A 26,096-nucleotide genomic window follows, 5' to 3' on the forward strand; every position below is an offset into this window, starting at 1 on the left:
GGAAAATATACATTACGTAAAATAAATGCATAGAATAACATTCAATGATAAATATGTCACACCATTTTTATATGCCTCCTATCGCACTTTGTATGACAATTACGACACCGCATAACGGGAGATACGTGGTTATGTACTTTGTCAGTCGGCTGGCTGACTAACCGCCCGGGCGTGACCTTCAACTCACGTCGCGTATGTTTCCAAACCATCCTTTACTGACAGTGAAACCGATATTACTGTCCGGATAATTACATTTTAATTTTTCAAAAATTAAAGTGCTTACCGTGTCTTATTGCATAATCGTCGCACAATTTATAATAAGATCAAGTTTCAAAAGTATGGGTGCAATTTTTATGCGAAAAAAAAATTGTTGGGTAAAGTTATTCATAAAAACATAACCCATTCGTGGAAAGTACTTTTTTTAAAAAGTAGAGTATAAAAAGGCACGCCAATCCATTTAAATTAATAGGTCATGCAAAAAAAACCTTTCTTCAACTTTAAATAGAAAAACAAAATCTGTGACACAAATGCGAGCCTGAACTAACGCATAACTCGTCGTAGTATACACCACGATATAGTGCGGGCTATCAAATGTAGTTAACTCGTCACAAGACAGAGAGCTCGCGTTGCATGCAATCGGAGAGATATCAATATCGATATTCGACTACGTGTGCGCGCTCTATACAGGAAGCAACATAGCCAAACATGAATGATGCCAACTAGCGCTGGCTACATTTTTATAAACGGTACACCGCTGCGACACAGACTAACAGATAAAGGTTATAACGTTTAAAAACGTCTTTAAAAGAAAATTGTGCGCACAGTTGACTTGCTAAAAACTAAAGTGCGACCAACATAAGCGTGGCATTCATGTCAATCTGCGCGCCATAATACTTCTAGTTTTGTCTCAAATACTTGAACACAATGCATTATGAGTGATCAAGCATGTACAGTTACCGGCAGCTGAATAGGCAGACGTTACTTTTGTTTATGTGAATTCCTTGCCACTGGCTAGACTGAGTTCATGGCCCGGTCTGTGGCCAGGCGACAATGATACAGCACGGCGGCATACGCGCTGACGTAAAAAAATTTGGTACTTTACACTCCATAGCCGCAATTTAACTTGCCATAGCTGATGTTTGTACAACAGCCGATAGCGTAGACAGACCTGCGCACGCATCTCTTCCCCCCTTGTTTGGGTAACTGTATCCCACGGCACGTCTGTTGTTTACCGAAGTTGAAACAGACTTCGTGGCATCGTGCTCGACTTTTTTTTTGCCTGTCGAGATTTCGTGCTAACTGAAATTTACAGACGTGCTATTCAAGACTGGAGCAGTAAAATTAACATAGCTCTAAATGAATCTGTGCAATCTGAAGACGTGCTAAGTGAGAGATAGGCGTACTTAACTCTTTTAAGGTAGGTCAGTCATTTCAGTTTTGAGCTGAGGCAGAAATACTGCAAGATTTTAGGGTGCTTGGGTTTTAAAAGTCTGCTACTAGCAAAGATTTCATTTTAATTTGAAGTTTTTTTAATTACAGTATTTTTGTAACTTTCACTATTATTTTTATACAAGTAATAGATTAATTTTTATATCTGTCTTTAAAAACTTTAATATACATATTATAGATAGCAAAATCAGATAATTTTTTTTAACAAGTATTATTTAAGGTAAGTTTTGAAAGGCTGATAGTTCTCTCCATCATAATTTATATCTCATGTGACCATAGCTTAAAAATAATTTTAACCAATTTTTCTGTACCATAGACCTCGCAATTGTAAACAATTATTGATATTCCCCTTTGATTGTGGTATAAAGTTTTTTAATAACTGAGTCCTTCAAAGGTTTTAAAACTATATTGAATTTAGGGAACTTTTGTCACATATTTTCATGAAAATGAACATAACCTAACACCGTTATGCACCCTATTTGTGGTTTGAGAAAATGTGTGAGTGAATTGAAAGATTCGAAGACAGAAATGTCAGAAGACTATATTGGTATTAAAAATTGGTTGTATTTCATGATTTTCAATTTTGTATTGGAAAAAAATTATAATATTATAATAATAAATTTTTTAATCACCATATTGGTTTTAATCTTCAACACTTAAATTTTTTTTATAAAAACAAATTTATGATTTCATTTTCTGTAATACTGGAATGTATCATGTATATTTTTTAATTTTATAATACAGTTTGAGGCATTTCGAAGATGGGCCTAATAAACTACCAAATCACAAAATTACCAATTTTTAAGTTCTTTTGTGTAGTTTAGAAAATAAAACTAATATTCTGATGCTATGTCTTGCTGACAAATTCATTTAATTTTATTTTGTATGTTTTTTAGTGGATTTAATATTATGTTTTAAATTTATAATGTTTGTTTTTGTATAGTATAAAAATTGTATTTAATTAGCTCGTCACTACTTTTTTTTTATGTCAAAAATATGTTAAGCTGTAACCTACCACCACCATTAACAGTTTAGCATAGTATTTTTACTATTGAATGTCACCAAAAAGGTTGAGTAAAAGTCACTAAAATTTTTCCACAATCTTAAGAACACCTTGGATACTTGGCATTGTTGTTCTAAGCTAGTCAAATTTTAGTGCATTTTAATGTTCAAATTAATACCAACTAAAGTAGATTTACATTTGTTTAATACAATACCTTTTATACATGAAACATTTCAAAATATCTCTCTTCTCATGGTTTATTTATGTTGTTGATTCGGTACAGTTTTTATAATGTTTTAGTATTATCATCGGTGAATATATCTCCTTGGTAATAAACCTAGGCCTATATACTCGTAGATTTAATACATGAACATTTTGAATATTGAATGGTGTTATCTCTAAATTTTCATTAAAGTAAAACTGTCCCATCCAGTTTTCGGCTTAATAATGATTTACAGAAACATAACTGCTATTTTTGGCCAAATATTAGTGGCGTTATTGTCGGTTCTCATTAGACTGGATTTTTGGTTAGTTTTGTAAAGCTGAAGTAGCAAGGCTTGGCCGAAAATTTCTAGTAAATATGAAATAAGCATGGTTTCTTTATTTGTACAAGACACATGAACACCCTTGACCAGATTCATGTAAAAACACTAAAAAAAGTAATGAAACCGGCCTACACCGCTATCTGTATAATAAATTGTTATTATTTTATGTTTTTGTTTTTTTTTAAATCCAGAAAACATTTTACTGTTCCATACTATAAAGCTAGTTTTAATGCCGTTTTTACTTTGTTCAATTTTGAAACATTACAAGAGTAGGAGTACGCAAGTGTTCTGAGCCATTTTCAAGGTCATGCCCACCCCTTCCCATTCCTCCCCTTCCCAGCCAATCCCATCACACACCACACACACACACACACACACACACACACACACACACACACACACACACACACACACACACACACACACACACCCACACACCCACACACCCATATATGAGAAATCTCGACCAAGATTGTACAACATAAGCTAAACAACAATTAACTACAGAAATAAAATTATTTTAATTTTGAAATGTTTTCGTAGATGTATCACACCACCAAACCGAGCCAGCTGTCACAATTAAAAAAATTGTAGAACACCAATACTGCCTTTTAATTTAAATATTTCAGGTATTCTTAAAAAAACACTAGGCAAATACTTGAATGATTCCTTATCACAAGGCTTAACCACTTTGTCCCATAATCTTTTGAATGCCGGTATTCATCGCTAATGTCCTAGTTGTTAACAAGATGCAGACAGTGGCATAGCTAAGGTGACTGGTGCCCCTGGCCAGAATTGAAAATGGCACCCCCTCTTGGATTAAAAGAGAGGAGGGGAGAGGGTTCAGTAACGCGAAACCATCGCGGCACCCCCCCCCCCCCTATTTCGGCGCCCCTTGCTATGCCACTGGATGCAGAGTTCAATACTAGTGTGCCTGTGGCAGTTCTGGCACAGGATTCAGGGTGTGGAGCAGGTCAACGACCGGCGCTAGCTTGAATTTTTGTGAACTTTACCTCAAACTCCTCAAAAGTGACTAAAAATCCCCAAAATTACTCAGAGCTCCCCAAAATAATAAAAAATTTCTTATTGTTAACTTGTCATTGGTTGCATTGTAAAATGTTACACCAGTGGTCGCGCATGAGCATTTTGCTCACAGACTTAATTTTACGATTAGAGTCATGCTTAACCACCTTTAAAAGGCCAAATATTTTTACTTATTGCAAATGAAACAACTATGCTTGTTTAAATAATATTTAATATTATTATCACATAATTTTTAATTTTTTTTTTACATAAAACATCACAATAAACTATTTGGCTGTATACTGAGTTTCCTATGTCCGGCCTACGAATACATCAACAATAAATGCAGTATTGTTGGAAGCAACAGAAAATCACACATTATTCACAACTTCATCATTTTCTAGCACAAAAATTATTAAATCTAATGAGTCTTTTGAGGGCACATTAATTTATGTTATAAGTTAGAGACTATGACTAATAGAACACACACTATGCAATAGAGAATTTCTAAATCAAAATTAACTGCTTTCATGGAAATTTACATTTTATAATACCTAAGTTTATTAGGATTTTTCAACATTATCTTGGTCAAAATTTTGATCATTGGCAGCTGCTTGGTTTTCAGGTGGTAAACTCTCCAGAAACCATGGTGGAACTTCTGTAAATACAAAGCACAGAATATATATTACATTACTGAAAATTCTAGTCAAAAATAAAATAAGGAACATAAAACTATGGAAAGACTACAATTACATATCTTCCTCTGGAATTCCTTAGTGATTTTCCATAATAATTATAAATAATTATAAAATAAAATAATTATAAAATCTTGTCTCACTTCTATCCAAATTCAGCTTTTCAGCTTCCGTATTCAAAAGTAATTTCTTATTTTATACGAAAATCAACAATTTTGTGACAAAATGTTAATGTTTACTATAATTGATGTTTTATGTAATATATGTTTTTATTTTTTTTTTTGTATTTTCAATTAAAATATTGATAATTATAACAACTTACCTGTTCTAGAGCATTCAGCGATTTGTTGAAGAGCCAAAGCCACAATTTTCTTCCCCCGATTCATTTCAATAAGTAATACCACGAATCATTAGATTTATATTAAACAAAATAAGTCTCACGAGAATATATTCCACGACTAAACACAGCACTTTGCAAACCGAACAGTCGTCACAAGTGTAGCAACGCGACTGGTCGCATTGTGAGCAAACTGCTCATGCGGCATGCATGTCTGTAAGCGATATCTTATCTCAAGGCCAAGTATCAGTTACATCCTATCAGCCACCTAGTGACTAGATGAGGAAGGTTCAAAACAGCTAGAAAAAAGGACACCTCCACGCAGCAATAAAAACAATAACAGTAAAACAATATTTCTGAGGGTGAGCAAAATGCTCATAGCGCGACCAATGACGAGTTAAGGGAAAAATTCTGATTTTGAAAGATCTCACACTCCCAACAAAAAAATCTTAAAATTCAAAATTACTCAAAGAGGCATAATGTTCCCCAAAGCAGCTTAGTATTCCCCGATCTGTGTAGAAAACCTGGGAAAAGGTTAAAAGAGCCCTGGATTAATCAGTGTTTATTGTTAGTTACCTGCTCATTTTCTAATCAAATATTATGGTATGAAAACACTGATGATAATTTTCATATGTAAAACATAAATTTGGTTCCAGGGAAGTGCAGCTGGTGTCTAGTCACACGTACGTTGTCGACAAGCCAGAGACGTTGGGCGTGAGGGTCGGCATGTCCCAGATTGTGGCCAACATGCTGGAGTCACTGCTGAACCTGTGGAAGATGCACACACCGCCTGAGCACGTGAGAGTCATTTGCTTGATTTTCATAGAAGTACAGTAGTACCTCTTTTAAGTCAAATCAGTTGGGTCCTAAGCCGATCCGACATAGAGATTCATCTGAGAATTATGATTGTACAATATTCGTCCCTCCGGGCACAATGTTCCATGTACCGTTACAGACTGAGAAAACTATGGTGAGCAGTCAGTGGCATCTACAGTAATAGGCTCTTAGAAAAATATCCTAAAGTGGCAGAGGGCAATGAACCCTGCATGCAGACACAGATTGATGTGCCACATGCCTCAACTCATGAACAAGGGTGTTTGATGTGGCTGTATCAGGAACAGAGATATTCAAATCACTATCCCCTTCTAATGGTGACACATCAACAGACTGCTCCAGTTCACAGGGATAACCTGGAAAAGACAGAATTTTCATCAGTGGGAGTAATATAGGAATGGGGCTCCTGGCTTTGGGTCGAGGATTGAGGATTGTGTCCACCATTTTGGATTATGACGTCATGTTGGCCCCACTTTTGGTGTCAAATTTCCTCAAAATTCCTCAAAAATGACTCAAAATTCCTAGAAATTTCCCTATTTTGAGGGAAACATTCCTGTTTTGAGGTTAAATTTTCCATTTTTATTCCCCAAAAATGCCAGATGTGTGAAATGACCCCATTGAGGCTTAAATTACCCATGGGCAAGCCTCCAATAAACCACTGGTGGGGAGCGTTGACCTTGACCTCGACTGCCATCGTGACACTTTTCGTTTCGGTTGCCATATTGTAAATACGTAAACATTATCCGATTTTAATGGAAAAATTTTAAAATTTATTAAAAAGTTAAATTAATAAAATTTGAATAAAAAGAACTTACGCCATTTTGAAAATCGTCCGCCATATTGAAATTTCAAGCTAAAAATTCGGGAAAAATTTCAAAATTCACAAAAAAAATTATTCAGAAAATTTTAATTGTAAATGCACTTACATCATGGCATCCTCGGTTTGAACCCGGTGTGGTCAATCGATTAAAAATGGTGACTAATACTACCTCCACAGAAGCCACCATCAGACTGACCTCCAACCACTAATGCCAAGGTAAATATTATGTCAGTCAGTATGACATCATGGCGGTCATCTTGTTTGCATCTGCTGGAGGCCGGTGCGACATATTGTTTTCATCTGCTAGAGGATGCTGCCGCCATATTAGTTTCATTTTCGCCCACTGGAGTGCAGTATTCATTCACTATCTTGGCATTTGGCCGCCATCTTAAAAATCTGTAAATTCTTTACTAGGAATTTGTAAAAAAAATTCCTAAATTTATCAAAAAAAAATAGCTTCTTAGAATAATGATTGATTCAATCACCTTGGTTCCATCCCCGACTGATGCAGAAAGTTAATTTTATGTAAAACTACCATAAAAAAATTACAGGTTTTGAGAAATTGAACAACACAATTTTTACAAATAAAAAACTTATTACATAATTTCTACTCTACTACAGGAAAACTTGTAAATATAGCAGTATAATAAACATTTAATTCTGCATTAGTTTGAACTGACTCATTGTCAGTTTACTGAAGTCAGAGACCAGCCAACCCAACACTGTACTTGGTGTATTACAGGTAAATGTTAATGGATTCCACTTGGTGAAATATGAATTTGAGGGGATGTTGAAAGACTATTATTATCTAAATACACTTAGTAAGTCGAAAGACATTTATTTGTACTTTTCCTGACAATATCAAGCAGAACGTTATGAATCAGCTTACTGATGAAGTAGCAACATACAGACCTTTATAATATAACTTGTGGCTGGACTGTTTATATGGCAAACCTTATCTCTTCGAGGACCAAGAGTAAGAAGTGTGCTTTCAAGACATCAGCTGCTACAATTGACACTTCTGACAATGTAAAGCAGTCAGTTAAACACGGTTCCGAGAAACTCTGTCAGGAAGAGGAAGACGATGTCAGTAAAGGATCTGGCTGGTCTCTGTCTCTAGTAAACTGATTGGAGCTTAGAATGAGTCAGTTCAAGCTAATGCAGAACTAAATGTTTATTATACTGCTATCTTTTACAAGTTTTTCTGTAGTAGAGTAGAAATTATGTAATAAATTTTAAATTTGTAAAAATTGTGTTGTTTTATTTCTCAAACCTGTCTTTTTTTGGTAATTTTAACTAAAATTAACTTTTTGCATCAGTTAGGGTTCGAACCTAGGTGATTGAATCAATCATTATTCTAACAAGCTTTTTTTTATGAATTTTAGAATTTTTTTTAATTCCTAGCTAAAAATTACAGATATTTAAGATGACGGCCAAATGCCAAGATGGTGGAAGCTACATTAATAAATTAATACTGCACTCTAGTGAGCAAAAATTAAACTAAAATGTCGGCAGTGGCCTCCAGCAGATTGAAACAAGATGGCCACCATGGCGTCATTCTGACTGACATAATATGCACCTTGGCATTAGTGGTCGGAGGTCAGTCTGCCAGTGGCTTCCGTGGAGGAAGGATCTGTCGCCATTTTTAATTGATTGACCTTGCCTGGTTTGAACTGTGCCGGAAATTTGGTATTTCGACACGTTTTTTTTTAAATTTTACTATAATTTTAAATTATTTTTGGAAATTTTATTTGCTCTATAATTTGGTTACTAAAGGGCGATTTACACTTTGTTAGGCTGGTGTACTCCCCTAAGTTAAACTTTGTGCCAGTAGTCTGAAGCACCTTTCCCAGAGACCTATAGGATCTTTTGCAGATCTAGTACTTTGCTGGCAGCCAGTTTGACATTTCCCTTGCTTACAGGCACGTCCAAGGGCCTGTAACGTTACTTCACTTCATGACTAAAACTGCATACAGCAGCTCTGGACGATCTGTTACCATTTCTCAGAGACGAGCAGACCATAGCCTTTACCGTCACAAATACGTATTAGGTTCTCTCCTCGAAAAGCACGTCATGGACGCTCGTTCTCAGCGTCGTTGCACTTTTTGTCCACCCCCCTTCCCTCCTCTCGGTTCTAAGAATTCGCCTAAGACCAATGACCGGTCAGAAACCCCAGCAGACAGCGACCGTCTCCAAGGACGCCTTGCATAAAAAATGTGTGTGCCAAGATGGACCGCACACGATATCTAGCGGCAAACTCGCTAACCGCCCAGCCAACTTACCCTGTAGGCCGCCAGAGTGTAGTACCTGACTTTCCCTTTAACCCTTGGTTTAAGCAGACGCCTTGGGCGAGTCGATTCTTTTTTTATTTCAGACACCCCTCAACAGGTAGCACTAAAGTCGGCCAGTGCTACCAACTTTGAGACATCAGTCAGAGTTTTTTTATGACGCCCACTTGGGGAACTCCGGAACCTTTCGGTCCGGACTCCCAGTCCCCCCCCCCCCCTTCCCCTCCACTTTTGATAGAACAGTTACTTTTAATTACGAGACGCGGTTCTTCGAGTGACACTTTGCGTCGCGACTGCAGACGGACCATTTTGCGATTATCGGCGAGTCGACGAGACACTGCAAGACTTCCATCCGGCCGCAACAGACTATGTAGTCGCCTAAATAAGGGATGCTATCCCTATAATCTTTTTCAAGTAGTTTAGTCCGTCTGCGTAGTACAAAGTGTAATAGTTATTTTTCTTTTAAATTATTTCTTTTGAAATGAAGAAAACATCCGCGTCCATCGGCGCATTCGCTGGATCCAGTTCCTGGTGGGCGACGCATCTGTTAATAGAAGCCAACTCCCCTGTCTGGTGAGTACGATCCGCGACTTTCCCCAAACCCCCCCCCCCCCCCCCCCCCCTAACTTTTCCGGGCATTTTCTGCCCCGTATACTGTCTGTGTACAAGTTCTGATCAGTTTTGATTCGTACTGTTCCAGACAGGGTCCGAGAGCCGGACGCCGAATTGGCATTTTCATCTCCCTTCCTCAACAGGACACAAGCGCCCTGGCATCATTTTCCCGCGTGATCTCCGGGAAACGAAGCCCCGACCTCCGGCGCTACTGTATTGTTCAACCTTTTTTTGAACTTTCCTAAATTATGCCGTCAAACAAAGTTAATCATACAAACATAATTTCTGGACTTTAAGTACATACTTCAACTGGGATAGTTTAAATATATGTGTTTTTTTTATTGGTTTATGTATTTTTAGTAAATGAATCTTTTGATAATTTCATGAACGGCCGGCCCATAATTTTTTTTCTGAATATACCTGAGAGCTGTTTAAGAATGTAATTAATATTGTACGTTAATATTTTCTTCTATCTGTTATAAATTTTCCTTTCATAAATTTGACGTGATTATATTCAGACGGAATCATACCTTGTTTCTGTTCATTACTAATAACATTGTGAAATCTATAGATCCACCCAGCAAAACAAAAATGGTAATCAGACCGTGGTTTGCTGCTACAGAACCGAGGACTCTACGATGTAAGTGTATTTTTTAATTAAAATTTGATTAAGTTTTTTTTTTTAATTAAAAACTTTTCCCGAATTTCTAGCTTAAAAACGACTAAATTTTGATGTGACGGACGGTTGTCAAAATGGCGGAAGTTATTATTAAAAGGTTTTTAATTAAAAATTTTAATAAATTTAAAAAATCCGTTAAAATCTGATGTTTACATGCATATTCTTGGCTTCTGGGTGTAGGCGACATTTCAGCAGTTATTGCAGCTGCCATCTTCAGATGGACAAATGCAGACAATGGCCGTGAAAGCCTGCGATATTTACTGATGTTTACATATTTTCAATATGGAGGCCATAACAAAAAGTGAAACTATGGCAGTCAAGGTCCAAGCTCCCCACAAAAGGTTCATTGGACGCTTGCTCATGGGGAATTTAAGCCTCAATGGGAATATTTCAAACATCTGGCAATTTTGGGGAATAAAATGGGAAATGTTACCTCAAAACAGGAATGTTCCCCTCAAAATAAGGAAATTTTTAGGAATTTTTAGTCATTTTTGAGGAACTACTATTACTACTACTACCACCATTACAACTACTACCATTACTACTACAGTAAAACCTGTTCCTTACGAACACCTGTACATCAAAATCCTGTTTACAACGAAATCACGTCTTGGTCCCGCCAAAATCCTATACAAATACATGTGTTTTTACCCTCTTGTAACGAAATAATTATAACGTGTGATTTTACAGAACTCCTCTATTACGAATTAACAAAATAAATGGAACTGTACAAAATACACACAAATTTACGGTGAAATATTTGAGTTCGTCTCAAATATTAACGTAACATAAACAATTGTGGACTGCCATCTTGCTCTGCATCATAGAACTATCCACACTACACAGAAGAGAGCAGTACGTCACCAAAGAAGCAGCCGAAACAAAGATGACATGGTACAGTTGGTCGACTGCGCGCGATAAATTAGTCGCCAGTGCTGCGTGTCAATCTCTCGAAAGTACGAAAGTTGTGTATGAATTCGATATCGGCAGTTGGTTTAGTCTATGGGTTTAGTCCGTGCTTGTATGAATAATCTTCTTTCGTGAAATTTTTGGCTTTGTGTTCCGAGTGTATTTCCGTCGTGTTCTCAAGCAATAAGTATATGTATGTTGGATTTTATTGTATTAGGCATCCTAATCAATTTTTTACTGTATACAATTGTACACAATTGTTTGTAAGAAACAATTGGACATTCGATTGCGTTCGGTTCTAACCACATACGAGGGTTAAGTCCAATCATCAGTACATACACAGAATTTTTTTAGAAACTATGGAAAAGAAAAAGAGATAAAGACGTGAATTCGGCCTTGGATGTTTTGGAGAGATTATTTCTGACGTCTGATACAAGTAGCTCTGCATCAAATCTTAAAATGTTGCGAGAACTTGAGTGTGGTGTGACTAATTAGTTAAGCAACAATAGCAAGCAAATATCTATTAAAGACTATTTTTCAAAGCAGTAATATTAATTGTTTACGTGTTTTTATTCTGTCCATGCTGTAGTTTAGGTATTTTTAAGTTAATGTGCAATTGGCTGCAACGACTGCCTGTACATACAGTATGATTTCCTGCCCAGTTATTTTCATCTAGGTATGTAGTATGTGCATTATATACTATTTATTTCCTTAAATACACGTAAAACATGTCTTAATTTGCAATGTAATGCGAATAGTGTTAAATCATGACTTTTGATTCGGTGCAACGTTAAATATGCATTTGTTATTTTATGACATGCTTTTTTATAATTTTGGGTTTTACCTCTTTATAAAGAAACCTCTCTATTACAAACATAACAAAATCAAGTCCCCTCAGTTTTGTTATACACAGGTTTTACTGTACTACAGATTGTTGTGCCACATGCCGTAACTCATGAATAGAGGTTTTTGATGTGGCTGTATCATAAATGGAAAACCTGGAAAAGTCAGGGAATTTTTATCAATGGGGACAAGTCAGGGAATTTCTTAGGTAACTAGAGAATTTTTTAATTGTAAGATTACTGAAAAACTTAATATTTTAGCACAGATTAATTTTGATATATACTGGTTATATACACAGATCCTGTCTTCCCCTTTTCCAACTCATATCTAAGTGTTACAAAAAGTTTTTCTTTTAATTTTTGGTAGTACCTACGTATATCAGCACTTTGACCACACGCATTGACGTCAATACTATCGACTGTAGTATGATAAAGTAATCAATAGTTGCCTGTTGCAATAGTGGTGTGGTATGCCTAACTAATATCAGTAGTCAGGGAAAACATTTTTTTCAACCCTGGAAGAGTCAGGGAATTCTTCATCTCAAGTTTGCTAATCACCCTGTTTAGATCCGTAATCGCCATGCACACCATATGTCTATCCTCGGCATTGTTGGTGTGCCGGGTCTTTTGGCTTCTGCACGTCCTTCACGGTTTCTCCTCGATTTTCTGATCGTATATGTGCTTCACTGTGTTTGCATTTCTTCTAACGCTAGAAAAATTTGGATTACGATAATCCACTAACCCGATAGGCCAACATTCTCCATCTGTCAAATGCTGTAACCTGTTTGAGTGGTTGTCTTGTTCTTCAACGCGGCATGCTCACTCCATCTGTGCATCTGAACGGTGGGGAAACCCGATGCTACTAACACTCAGTGAACTCTGCTATACACCACTTATCAGTGTCGCCAGTGGCATGTGTGCTGCACCCACTCTGTTGAACGAGTAATCACATCATTGTCGTACTGCTCTATGCATTCCTCCACATTGGAATAATACAGGTTCATCTTTCGTGGTACTGTTATTTAAATGGCCAGTAATGTAATAAATTACCATTGTCATCAAACTGCAAAAATTAATACATTAAGTTTGCAGGATTAATATAATGATTTATTTAAACTAAAATGTAGGTAAAAGTTGAGAATGTTACAAAATTATGTTTTCAAGCAATTACTGTGCCAAATTTATTATGTACTACTGTTTCTATTTTCTGGGAGATGGATAGTAACACGTTTATACTGTTTTGTTAAATATCTCCATGTGAATGATGGAAATTACTAATTATAAATTGTTTTTCAGTGCCTTCTTTACTTGGAGTCCAAACTACGTGAAGTGTGCCTGAGAAGTCAAGCACTGGCAGAATTACTGCTGAAAACAGATTTCTGTGATATGGAGAAGCTTACAGTAACCCTTGACCTTGAAGCAAACGATGTGCCATTGCTGTTAGCTGTGGCGTCGACACACACTCCTCAAGTTACACAGCGTTATGGCCTCTGCTTTTGTTAAGTTGAGATGTTAAGAAACTAGTGAGCTGATGGTATCACCAAGATGTGGTCATACAGGCGACAGACTTTGTTAGGTGTGTCCTTAGAATAATTTGTATATTCAGTGGCCTAATTTATTATCTAGGAGATAGTCTAAATTAAATTTAAGTTGCATATAGAGTACCAGAAGTAATTTAGTGTATTACCCACTTACATGCATGAAGACATGCTAGTGCCTTACAGATATGACTTTTCAAACTCTGCAATTTAGAAGGAAAAAAAGATTTATTTATGAGAAGCTGGAAGCATGAGACTTCATTTCTATGAAGTATGTTGCAGAGAGAGACATGCGCTGTTGTGTGTATATGTATCCAGTCAATACTGTACACATTCAGGAGGCTAATAGTCGTCAATTGAAATAAACTAATAGTTGTTTTCATTCAAAAATTTCAACCAAAATTATGAATTTGAACTAGGTCCAGAATTGAAACCAAATACGAAAATTGAATTGAGGTTTCTCATTTTATCTTACAGTTTGTGCAAACATAATGTTTTACAAGCCTTCTGTGCAAAAAAAAAAGTTCTATAGATGAAATACTATTTTAATTAATGTATTGACATGTTCTCAGTAAAATATAACTAACTATGCAGGTGCAGCCTTTGAGTAAGTCAAATTTACCAAACTTGGTCAAATATCGGTGCCTAAGGTAGCTGTTTTTATACTGTTTTTAGAGTATTCTGCTGATTCATAGTGAAATTGTTGAGGTTCGCTCAAAAGCATGTTTACTGTTCAGCTAAATGTGTCATACCTGACAAGGAAGTATACTGTTTACAAGAAAGTAAGATGTTTTCTTGTGAAGTATCAGTATTTTTCCAAACAGGCTTGTTTCTGCTAAAAATGATATACATTGTGAGCAGATGTGAGTAAACAAATACCTCACAGTTAGCTAAAGACTGGGCCTTTGCAATGCCTCTCTGTAAGCCTATATGTACATGTGCACGTTATGTCCTGGTGTTTTTACAGTTTTCGAGGAAATAAGGCATTGGTTCGTAGCTAAACTGTAATTTTTTAACAGCATAGTCACTGCTAGTATGATAAGTGAGATTTGTAGTTATAAGCCTGTTTTAACTTTTAAGAGAAACTTAAACAAGATTGCAATTTGGCAAGAAAGCAAATTGTTAATTTTGTACAGTTAGGTGTGCCCCGGTTATAATTTTGCACAAGATTTACAAAGATAAGTAAATATTAACTTTAAACACTTTGTGTGTTATACAGCTCTCTTTTTTTTTTACCTTAAATGGAAAAAATTTGTTGTTTGAGCAATGAAACTTTAATACAAAGGGCACCTCTAATTGCAGATTCATATACAAATGAGCTGTAACATAATTACTATTTTGTCTAGTGTGCTGTGCCCAACACAAATGTTTTACTGTTTATGAAATAAGTTTAATAATTAAATGAATATTTTAAGTAGTAAGCATGTTTCAGTAAATGAATAAGAAACAATACAGGGTCCTTGATTTAAGTGTACGGCAGCGTGAGGGAATAACAAACGGACAGTTGCGCGCAATAGCCGACAGAAGTAGACATGCACATTTAGAATTGTCTCAATCTGTTATTGGCATGCCTCTTCAAACATTTGTAACTATTTTTTTTTTTTAATTTTATTAATTTAGAAAGTTACTGGAAATGAGTTTTTTTTTTTTTCTAATTAGCAACAACACCAATTACACATTACCTTTTAATGCCTACAAAATAAAATTTGGCCATACTTTTCTAAGTTTCTGGAACTTCAAAGATCAGAAATTGTATCAGAATCTCAATGACAAAAAGTTCAAATTATCTGGGCTGGAAACATGATCACAAATTTTAACGTTGGTATTAAATGACTTACAGTAGGATTTTTTTTTTCTTTTAATCGCATTAGATACTTATTGCTGTACAATTTCCATAATATATATTTATTTTCCAACTTCATGTGTTTGGAAACTTTTGGCTTTGTAAGTTTTACTTTTTAGGCTTCTAAAAATATCTAGCTTTGTCAATATCCCAACATGAAAATTTATTCTTTTTTGTTTATTAGAGAAATCATTTTTGATACATTTCCATTGGCAAGTTATCTAATTTAAACTTAATCAGCCACAGTGGAATGTCTCAGAGTGACTTGTGTTAATTAATGTGATAATTACATCACTAACAGCTATAAAAACTCATGACATGGATGTCAAGTTCTTTCTTTTGAATGACAACTGTAAAAGTTTTATCAAACTAAACTATATGCTGCTAGCTTGTACTGTTTAACTTGGCTAAAACATGACATGACACCAGCAATAAAGCATTTCAAAGATTATGAATACTATTCGTTATATACAATTTCCTCATTCTACATCTGCATGTTTTAAAAAAATTTACTATTAAGAACAATTTTTTTATATATTTTCTTTAACTGACAGTGCAATTAGTCTAAAGCAATATTAAGAAAGCATTTCAATGAAGTAGTTTATTTTGCTTTAGTAATAGTAAACTTATTAGTGCATTTACTAATACCATTGGCAGTAACTTATTAACCATTCTGGAATTCAATTTGTGTAAGTATTTGTTATCCATTGCACTTTATTTGCTATGACAAATATCATCACTTACTGAAGCATGTTGATTACCTGCTGATGTGAATTTGTGGCTGTTAATCAGTTCAGATATGCTGAAATGTGTGATATAGAAATTTTTCTGTACAGATCTAATATGCTAAAATATTGCAAAGAACTTAAGGGTCATTCCGTACGAAATAAACACAGTAAAATAAAAAAAAATTACTTGAACACCTCAAAATTTGATGAAATTTGGTATGAAGGTCGTCATCATAGAGATTAAGAAAAATTCCTTCCCCCCCCCCCCCCCCCCCCTCAAAAAAAACTATCTGGAACGGTTTCAAAATTACGACTATGTAAAGTTTTCCAAAATCTGCAAAAAAAGTAACCAACATATTTTTAGATCACTATAGATTTTCTCCTAAGTGATCTAGAGATGGAAGTGGTGTCATTTTACTCAGTTTTAAATTATGTTTCTTTTGATGTACAACACAACATACTTTGTTATAAAAAGTGTTTTTGAGATATCAAATTCAAAATTTTGATTTTGATTTTCTCAAGAAGTGCTTTTTTGAAAAAAATTTAAAAATTCCTATAAATAGTTTATACTCTTGGTAAGTGATTCTCAAAATTTCAAATTGGAAAGCTAATGGGTTCATAGTTAAATAATAATTTTAGAAAAAGGGTGTTTTATGAAACTGTTAGTCAGCCTACCTACTAAACATTTTTTACTATATTACATTAATCATGAACTTAAAATTAAATTTTTAACACATCTTGGCAAATGTTATTCAGAACTTCATGATTTATGAAGTTTTTATAGCTTCTTCAGATGTTATTACATAAATCCTTCCTGTAGGAGTGGTGGGATCAACTTTACAAAGTACATCTGTCAAGTGGTATCCACAATATGTCCGGTGTTCTTGGATATGAAAGTGATGAAGGACCAATAGGATCACTTTTAGTTCATCTTTTTTTTTTCCTTCATTCTTCTCCAACACATATGCCAGCCACCACTTTTGGTCATATACAGCAGTTATATATCTACTAACTTCTGTCATTTGTAGTTTTTAAGGACATTTTTGGATGGTCACTGTTTTCTCTGTTTGTATCTTCAGAGAATATTTTTACACATATCTTTGATACACTTGAATTTACAGGCATATAAGAATGATATTACTGTGTTCCCTGAATAGTTACTGCTTGGCTGAAATGATTATTCAGAAATTTCTCATACTCAACATACTGATTTTGTGTGGAGAAGGTGAAATTAATTCCAGATAAATTTTCAACTGCCCTCTTCATAAAGTTGGATAGGTGTTAAAATTTGGTCATCATATGGACGTTGTAGGCTAGCTCTTGCAGCAAGTCTCTTCACTGAGCCCCCAACTCCATCACATGTCCTTTTCCATCGGCAGTAACGGAAAAATGCCATTCTGCCTCTACACCAAAGTCTTGCTTATAATAAGTTGATAAAGTTTTTCTTATTTTTATATTGTGCAGCACATCCATCTGAGTAATAAAAAATCTTTTTTGGCACTGATTGAAACTTTGTTGTCATGAATTTGACAAGTTTTTTCTGGAATGTGTACACTGAAACAGTGTTATGCTCCAAACTAGTGAAATTACAACAAAACTTAAATGCTTAAGTTTATTATTCTCTCTGTAATAAATCACAAACGGGTGTATTGTCACATGATCACTTGCCCAGTGGAAACTTTGAGCTTCGTCCTGAACGACAATATTATAGTTTTCAGAGAAATCTAGATTTACTACAAACTCGGACTCTTTAATATTTTCTTTTTTGTCATTAATGAATGATGACTGCTGCTTTGCATTAAAATCATGCTTTTTTAAAATGGTCAGTTTGTCACAGAAAATATTTATAAAATCCTCATTAGTTTTCTGTAAAGTTTTGAGACTGCAACAATCAACAGACACCCATTGACGATAAGTGACATTTTCTATAAGATTTTCTTCAAAAGCCTCTTCAATGATTTTGCGAATTGGGGAAACACTTGGGCATTCTTTACATTCACTTGTATAGCAATTAATGTTTGGTGGATTACACAGAATTTTTGCCAAAGTGTTTATAAGTATTTAGTTGTCCATTTGTCAAAGCTCCTAATTTTGTATTTTCTATCATTAACTTCAAGTTCTGGTGGATTGTGCATACACAGACTGAGTGTGTACCACTTTGGCCTGCCAGTATGCAATGTTTTGGTCTCAGCTCGGCAAATTTTGCAAAACCTATTGTAATATCTGAGAATCTTTCCTTAAACAATAAGTAAGTTTCCATAATATTAGTCATTTTGACATTTTTGTTTTAACTTCATTCAAATCGACTACAGTGAAACAGTCCTTAATACCGGGCATTATTCTGCTTATATCATCACTTTCATAACATAACTTAATGGTATCGACAATAGCTTTTGAAAGAGCCTTTCCAGGCTTTGGGTTAGGGCTTTCTAAAATACCCTTTTCTTTTAATATTTTTTTTTTGCCTGACTCACCATATAATTTGGTGCATTAAATTCCCGCATTATTTTTCTAATGCCCCATTACTCTGGGAGACACGTAAGTATCATTAACTTCTTAACTCTGTTTGTTGATGTAGAAATTTTTTCTTTGAGGTTTTGTAAAACTGACTCATCTAGATTCTCATCATCACTAGATGAATCTTCAGTTGCTAAAAAGAGTTTATGCTTCAATTCACAGTTTTTTTTATTATTTTCTCTGTAGAATAATTCCTAGAGTGAATTTTCTTAATGTTAATAGAAGACTCTTTTAGTTCAACTATTGAAGTATTCAATTGTTCAATTACAATTTTTGCATTTAAAGAAAAGGATGGGTCATGTGGCTGAGAACTGTATTCGTCACTAGGTTTGATTGGAGAACAAGACAGGCTAGAGGAGCCAGGTTGATTAGTATTGTCTACCTTTAAATTTCCAATTTCTTTCCTACAAAAATCACAAATTTTGGCTTCTTTAGGTATTTCAGGATATAAACTTAACATCTAAGATGTTACATTTCTCAGTCTCTTTTTATCCCTAATTGTGTGATTAGTTTTGCTCAGCGGGTTAAAACATTGTAATTTAATGAATTTGGTTTTGCTTTCCATTTACTGTTTTAAACAATTTTTTAAACTTTAGAAAAAGACCATCTCACTAACATCATATCAGCGTAGCTTATTGTATTTTCATTGTGTTTTTCAAAGAGCTTCAATAAATGTTTATCATGTAGTACATACAAAATAATATTCTTGTAAACACTCACTAAATATAAAAATACTTCTAAGGAATTAAAAGAACTTATAGTTTAACTTATTTGAGCACAAAAGATTGAGGGCTGATCGCGCATTGCCGGTGATTTCGAGATGTTAACTATGGGCGCCACCACGTGGAAGGGCACGTGGACCCGGCGGAGTCTCTCACTCAGGGCGTGACGTAGCCCAAGTGGGGACGAGTTACCAGCCCTTTCTATCCTAGCTACCCAGACCTGGCCCGCTCTAGGCGTCGGGCACGCCACACTCCTAGACTCACTCACCACGTGATTAAATAAGTACTCACTTTATATTTATTCTCCAGATTTAATTTCACTAACACGTCTCTCTACACGCCCGTTACACGTTACACATTACACGGTTAAAAAGCCTGAGGCACGAATCGGTTTAGGTGAGGGCATGGTCCACGCACGTGGCCATGCTGCAAAGTATACTTATTACACGGTGATGAAAAAAAACGACTGAGACAATTAATTAATTAAACAGCCCGCTGGCCGAGAGCTGCCCCGAGGATGACGAGCGAAAGAGATTCAGAAATACTTAACGAGACAGAATTACTTGGTCAGTGCAGAACAAAGGTTGAAGTCCCCGGGGTGCTGGCGCGTCTGCTCTCGGTCAGTGATGAAGATGGACTGGGCTGAGCTCATCGCTCGCAGGTGGCAACATGGCGCCCTTCGCGCCAACGCAATTACCGTTACTATATTCTACGACTCCGTGCCCCGGCGAAAGTTGAGTAAATTACAGATAAACATTAAAAATATATAAAAATTACTGACAATGGAAAGTTTGTTACTATTTACTTATTTAATGATAATTCATATAAAAGCATTCCTATCCTCGTCCAAGTCCGTGCCTGTTCGGGTCCGCCCGGGCAACGTCTATAGTTATTTAAGGTAACCTATTTAAATTACAGAAAACACAAGTAAATTGCACAACACTGGGGCAAAGACGAATGAAAACAAAAAGGGTTTACAAATAATATTAAAACGTAGCAAATTAGGGGTGCGGCGCACTGCAGCTAAGCGCCCTCTTGCCGGGCTAGACACACACGCACACACGCACGCACGAGCGGGAGGTTTGAACTGAAACGGTGGTTGGGCGGTGTCATATCGGGCTCAAAGGGGCCGCAGGCCCGGACGACGTCAATTGCCCCCTCCGAAAGTAGGCCGATATGACAGCGCCGTTTGACAGATGGTTGGGGGGCGTTGCCTGTGGTGTTTACGTCGCGCACTCCCACGTGGCAATGTTGATGTTTATGTTTGTGCGGGCAGGTGGCAATGTTGACATGACGGACGGACAAGCAATGTTTACACGATGGAAGGGCGAGCAATGTTTACATGATGGCGGCGAGCAATGTTTACAAAATGACAGTTGAGCAATATTTACACTATGGAGGACGATACACACGGACAGAATGGGCGCTGGCTGACTAACCTTGTGGGTGGTGACCCACCAGTTGTCCCGAGCCCCAAATCTGCGTCAGCTGCGGCTGCGGCGGCTGCTGCGTGTGATAGCGTGGCGGTGGCCAGGGCGCCGGCCGGCAGGGACGGCGGCGGCCAAGGTCAGGCGGCTCGTGGCAGGCGGGCAGCAAGCGCGGGCGGCGCTCGGCACGGCCCGGCTCAGCCTCGCCGACAGGCGGGCGCTTCGCGGCCCGTCGTGACAGACGGGTGACAGGTGTCGAAGTCCGGGTGGTGGTCACGTTCGGTGGTGGGACGGTCGGGCGTCCCGGCGTCGTGGCGTCGACCTGCATCGCGACAGGCGGATGTAGGGAGCTCAGGCGACTCTTCACGGTGCGGCGTCCCAATGTTGCCAACTTGCGACATTTTTGTGGCGTCTCGGGCGGCAGGGCACTTGACCGGTGTTCCGGTACTGCGGCATTCGGCGTCGGAATCGGGCGTCGTGGCGTCTCGGTCGTTCCTGGCGTCGCGTCAGGTGGGCCTGTAGGCGGCGTCCGCGTCGGCGTCGCGCGCGTCCTTCTCTTTCGGTCCGGTTCATCCGTCTGTGCCTCGAAACCAGGCGGGCACAGAGGAGCAAATCCAGGCGGCGGGGCGGCGCTCAGGCGTCTCGGCGTCATGGCCCTGGACATCGTGTCGCAAAGCGTCCTGTTTGCGACTGCGCACTCTGGTAGCGGTGACGACGGCCGGATGACGTCGAAGCCAGGTGGTGGCGACAAGGTGACACGAAGCGTCGGCGTCGAATCTGGTGGCGTCCGTGGCGAGTCGTGTGGCGGAGACGATGCGGGTTTCGCCGGAAATGACCTTGGTGGCGTCGGGACGGCGGTTCGGTGCGGTGGCGAGGTCATTCCGGCGTCGGGAGGTGTCTCCGACACGAGGCGGGTGCTGGACGGCGTGGCAGACTGCGGTGGGACGGTCGTTGTCGGGCGTCGCTCGGTTGGCTTCGGCGAGTCAAGCGTCATCATAGTCGGGATGAGTGGCGTCAGGTCGGCGAAACGAGGTCTTGCTGGCGATGATGCGTTTGGACCAGCGTCGGGAGACGTCAGGTCGACGAGAGGTGCCGAGGTTGGCGGCTCCAGGACAGGAGGTGGCGGAAGCGGAATTGTCGGCGTCGGGACGGCGAGCGTCGGCGTCGGGATAAGTGGCGTCGGGTCGACGAAACGCAGTGTGGCAGGCGGCGGCGGGATCGGACTTGTGTCGGGAGACGTCAAGTCGATGAGCGTCGGCACGGCGGGCGTCGGGACGGCGGCCGTCGGCGTCGGGACGACGGGCGTGGGCGTCAGGACGACGGGCGTCTTTGTCAGAGCGGTAGGCGTCGGTAACGTAACACGTGGCGGTGCGGGTGACGTCAGGACGTACCTTCGTGGTGCTGGGGTCGGCGTCGTGCGTGAGGAGTCGGCTTGGTGCGGCGGTGACGTTCCGGCAACGGGCGGCGTCCTTGGCACGGGCTGCGTCGGCGAGTCGAGCAGCGTCTTTTCCGGCGTGGTTGGCGTCGGCGTGAGCGGAGTCGTTTTCGGCGTGGTTGGCGTCGGCGTGAGCGGCGTCTTTTTCGGCGTGAGTGGTGTCGGCGTGATCGGAGTCGGTGTCGGCGTGAGCGGCGTCGGCGTTTCGGGAAGCGTCGAGGCGTGTCGTGGAGGATTTTCCAGCGTCTCTGCCTCGTACTGCGCCTGGGTGGCTAGGTAGGCAGTGCACCGTGCGCACGTGAAGGTAAAAAACTTGCGCAGTACGGTCCATTCACGTTCGCCGATACAGCCACGATGCCACAGGCCGGCACATTCCTGGCAGCGGTATCCCTCGCTACTACCTCCGGGACACGACCTAGCTCCACATTTCGTCACGCCGTGTATGCGGTACTCCGTACAGTAGCCACACTCGTATCCGGCGGCGGTCCTGCCATGCAAGTCCCAACTCGGGCGGGGAAAGTAACACCCGATACACTCGTCCGGATACGGATACATGTCTACGCACGTGGTACTCTGCACACGAACAGTCCTCACGAACACATCAGCACTGTGTTACTTACTGCGCTCGGAGTCCGTTGTTTGTGCGCGGATTCCTGGAAGCGTGCGCTTGGCTGATCACGTGGCCGGCGCGCCAGAGTCCCGCTATGCGCTCCGCGCGAACAATAGTTCCGGCGCGAACTTTAGTTCCGCGCGCTCCGCGTAACAACCGCCTATCTCACACGCTCGTACAGGTCTGGTTTTCGCGGAAGATGTAACTCGCCCCACGCTCTTGGGCGCCATTTGAGGGCTGATCGCGCATTGCCGGTGATTTCGAGATGTTAACTATGGGCGCCACCACGTGGAAGGGCACGTGGACCCGGCGGAGTCTCTCACTCAGGGCGTGACGTAGCCCAAGTGGGGACGAGTTACCAGCCCTTTCTATCCTAGCTACCCAGACCTGGCCCGCTCTAGGCGTCGGGCACGCCACACTCCTAGACTCACTCACCACGTGATTAAATAAGTACTCACTTTATATTTATTCTCCAGATTTAATTTCACTAACACGTCTCTCTACACGCCCGTTACACGTTACACATTACACGGTTAAAAAGCCTGAGGCACGAATCGGTTTAGGTGAGGGCATGGTCCACGCACGTGGCCATGCTGCAAAGTATACTTATTACACGGTGATGAAAAAAAACGACTGAGACAATTAATTAATTAAACAGCCCGCTGGCCGAGAGCTGCCCCGAGGATGACGAGCGAAAGAGATTCAGAAATACTTAACGAGACAGAATTACTTGGTCAGTGCAGAACAAAGGTTGAAGTCCCCGGGGTGCTGGCGCGTCTGCTCTCGGTCAGTGATGAAGATGGACTGGGCTGAGCTCATCGCTCGCAGGTGGCAACATGGCGCCCTTCGCGCCAACGCAATTACCGTTACTATATTCTACGACTCCGTGCCCCGGCGAAAGTTGAGTAAATTACAGATAAACATTAAAAATATATAAAAATTACTGACAATGGAAAGTTTGTTACTATTTACTTATTTAATGATAATTCATATAAAAGCATTCCTATCCTCGTCCAAGTCCGTGCCTGTTCGGGTCCGCCCGGGCAACGTCTATAGTTATTTAAGGTAACCTATTTAAATTACAGAAAACACAAGTAAATTGCACAACACTGGGGCAAAGACGAATGAAAACAAAAAGGGTTTACAAATAATATTAAAACGTAGCAAATTAGGGGTGCGGCGCACTGCAGCTAAGCGCCCTCTTGCCGGGCTAGACACACACGCACACACGCACGCACGAGCGGGAGGTTTGAACTGAAACGGTGGTTGGGCGGTGTCATATCGGGCTCAAAGGGGCCGCAGGCCCGGACGACGTCAAGATTGTTCACTTTTAAGCACCTACATTATGTACTGACATCCTACTGATACCAACTGCAGATGCAGACTAAACAATATAACATAGACAGAAGAGAGAACTGAGAGTGAGTCTGTCTCAACTTTACTGTGAGGCTCTTGTCAGCTCTTGAAACAATCAACAGACCTACCCACTATTAGTCACCTTTCATGTCACAAATTGAAGAATCATCTAGAACAAACTCTGCTGATTGTTATCTATGAGTATCTCCTTACATTTTCAAATAAAATGCATTATAAAGTAAGTTATAAAAACCATTTCCAACTTAACTAAAAAAAGTATCATTTTGTAAATAACTAAATTGTTGTCTTAGTCTTAAGTACATAATTTACTATGGTAATAATCACCATCGTAAATAAATGAAGTAAAGTTAGGGTACATAGTATTAAACTGCAACAGAAACTTATTTTAAAACACCCTTTTTTTTTAATTATTATATAACTCCCACTTTAAAATTTTGAGAATCACTTACCAAAAGTATAAACTATTTATGGGAATTTTTTTTTTAAATTTTCAAAAATGGTTTTTTTGAGGAAATCAAAATCAATTTTTTGAACTTGATTTCTCAAAAACACTTTTTATAACAAAGTATGTTGTGCTGTACATCAAACGAAAGAGCGTTTAAAACTGAGTAAAATGACACCACTCCCATCTCTCTAGCTCAATTAGGAGAAAAACTATGGTAATCTCAAATTATGTCGGTTACTTTTTTTTTTGGGCAGATTTTGGGAAACTTTACATAGCCGTGATTTTGAAACTGTTTTGAGATATTTAGAAGAAGGAAAAAACATTGTAATTTTTCTTAATCTCTATGAGGACAACCTTCATACCAAATTTCATCAAATTCTGAAGTGGTCAGGTTTATACCCTGTGTTGATTTGATATGGAATGACCCTTAAGTATATTTATGAAGTGACTTCTTTAAGGATATTAAAGTGCTCTCTATGTGTTTTAAATTAAATAATTTATGGTTTTTTTAATATTTATATGCTGAATTTTTTTTTTTTTTTAAATAACTTGCTCTCTAAATTTAGTTATTAAGATATTTCAGGAAGATGGTGCATTCAGTTTGATTGTGCAATTTTTTTCCTGTATATAAAATAATAAAATAATTATTTATTGTTTAATTTATATTTATATGTTGTACATTCAAAAGTATTTTGATATTTTACAAAACTCAATTTTTTTTAAAATGCTGCATCGCGTATGATATTTCTGTACATATAAGAGATATAAATATTAGCTCTAAGATATCCATTTGTTTCCTGTATAAATTACTAGCATTCAGTAGTCATTTGCAAATAGTAGCATTACATTCTTATTAATAGGATAGTCTCACTGCATATGTTGAAACTATTTAGTTTTTTTTTATCGTACTGTAGTGGTTTACCTGATGAATTTTTTACTTCAAACTTCTTTGCTGAGGGAGCTACAATTTTCGAGCGTTACAAAAATTCTGATCGCGCGAGGGGAATAGTTATGTATGTGGTGGGGGAACCGGTAGAGGAGGAGAGTGCATCAGCTGCGATGCCACTCCAATGCATCCACTAGTGGTCGAATGGGAAGTCTGCAAGGGGGGGGGGGGGGGATAGGTACGTAGCATAGCATGCTGTATGCTAGTTGAAGCTGTTGAATGAGGGGACGGCAGGGGAGAGGTAGAAATGACGCAGCAGTGATGCTACAGAATTCTCATAACGTTGCTTGTGTTTGTCTACTCCTCAGTTTTTGTAATGGCTTACGATTGACGCTATCATATTTCTTTTAATGTATTTACAGTATCTACTATTTATTTATTTATGTGGAAAAGAGTTATTGATTTGTGCAATTAACTTTATTAGTATCATTCATTTTTATGTGAATATTGTGGTTGAAAATGTAAAAAAGGT

At 38.7% G+C, this 26,096-nt stretch overlaps 1 protein-coding gene across 4 annotated transcripts in view; it reads left to right on the forward strand.

The window, feature by feature from the left end:
- Positions 1–16,328, forward strand: part of LOC134529646 (tigger transposable element-derived protein 4-like) — a 70,324-nt gene extending 53,996 nt beyond the window's left edge. For all 4 annotated transcript variants that reach the window (XM_063363956.1, XM_063363958.1, XM_063363957.1 and 1 more), the window contains 2 exons: positions 5,709–5,850; positions 13,333–16,328. In XM_063363956.1, the coding sequence (XP_063220026.1) occupies positions 5,709–5,850; positions 13,333–13,539 (349 nt within the window). In that variant the 3' untranslated portion in view covers positions 13,540–16,328. The remainder of the gene's footprint in view (positions 1–5,708; positions 5,851–13,332) is intronic.
- The last annotated feature ends 9,768 nt before the right edge of the window (positions 16,329–26,096 follow it).

Source organism: Bacillus rossius, chromosome 2 (assembly GCF_032445375.1).
Source record: "Bacillus rossius redtenbacheri isolate Brsri chromosome 2, Brsri_v3, whole genome shotgun sequence".
Lineage (NCBI taxonomy): Eukaryota > Metazoa > Arthropoda > Insecta > Phasmatodea > Bacillidae > Bacillus > Bacillus rossius.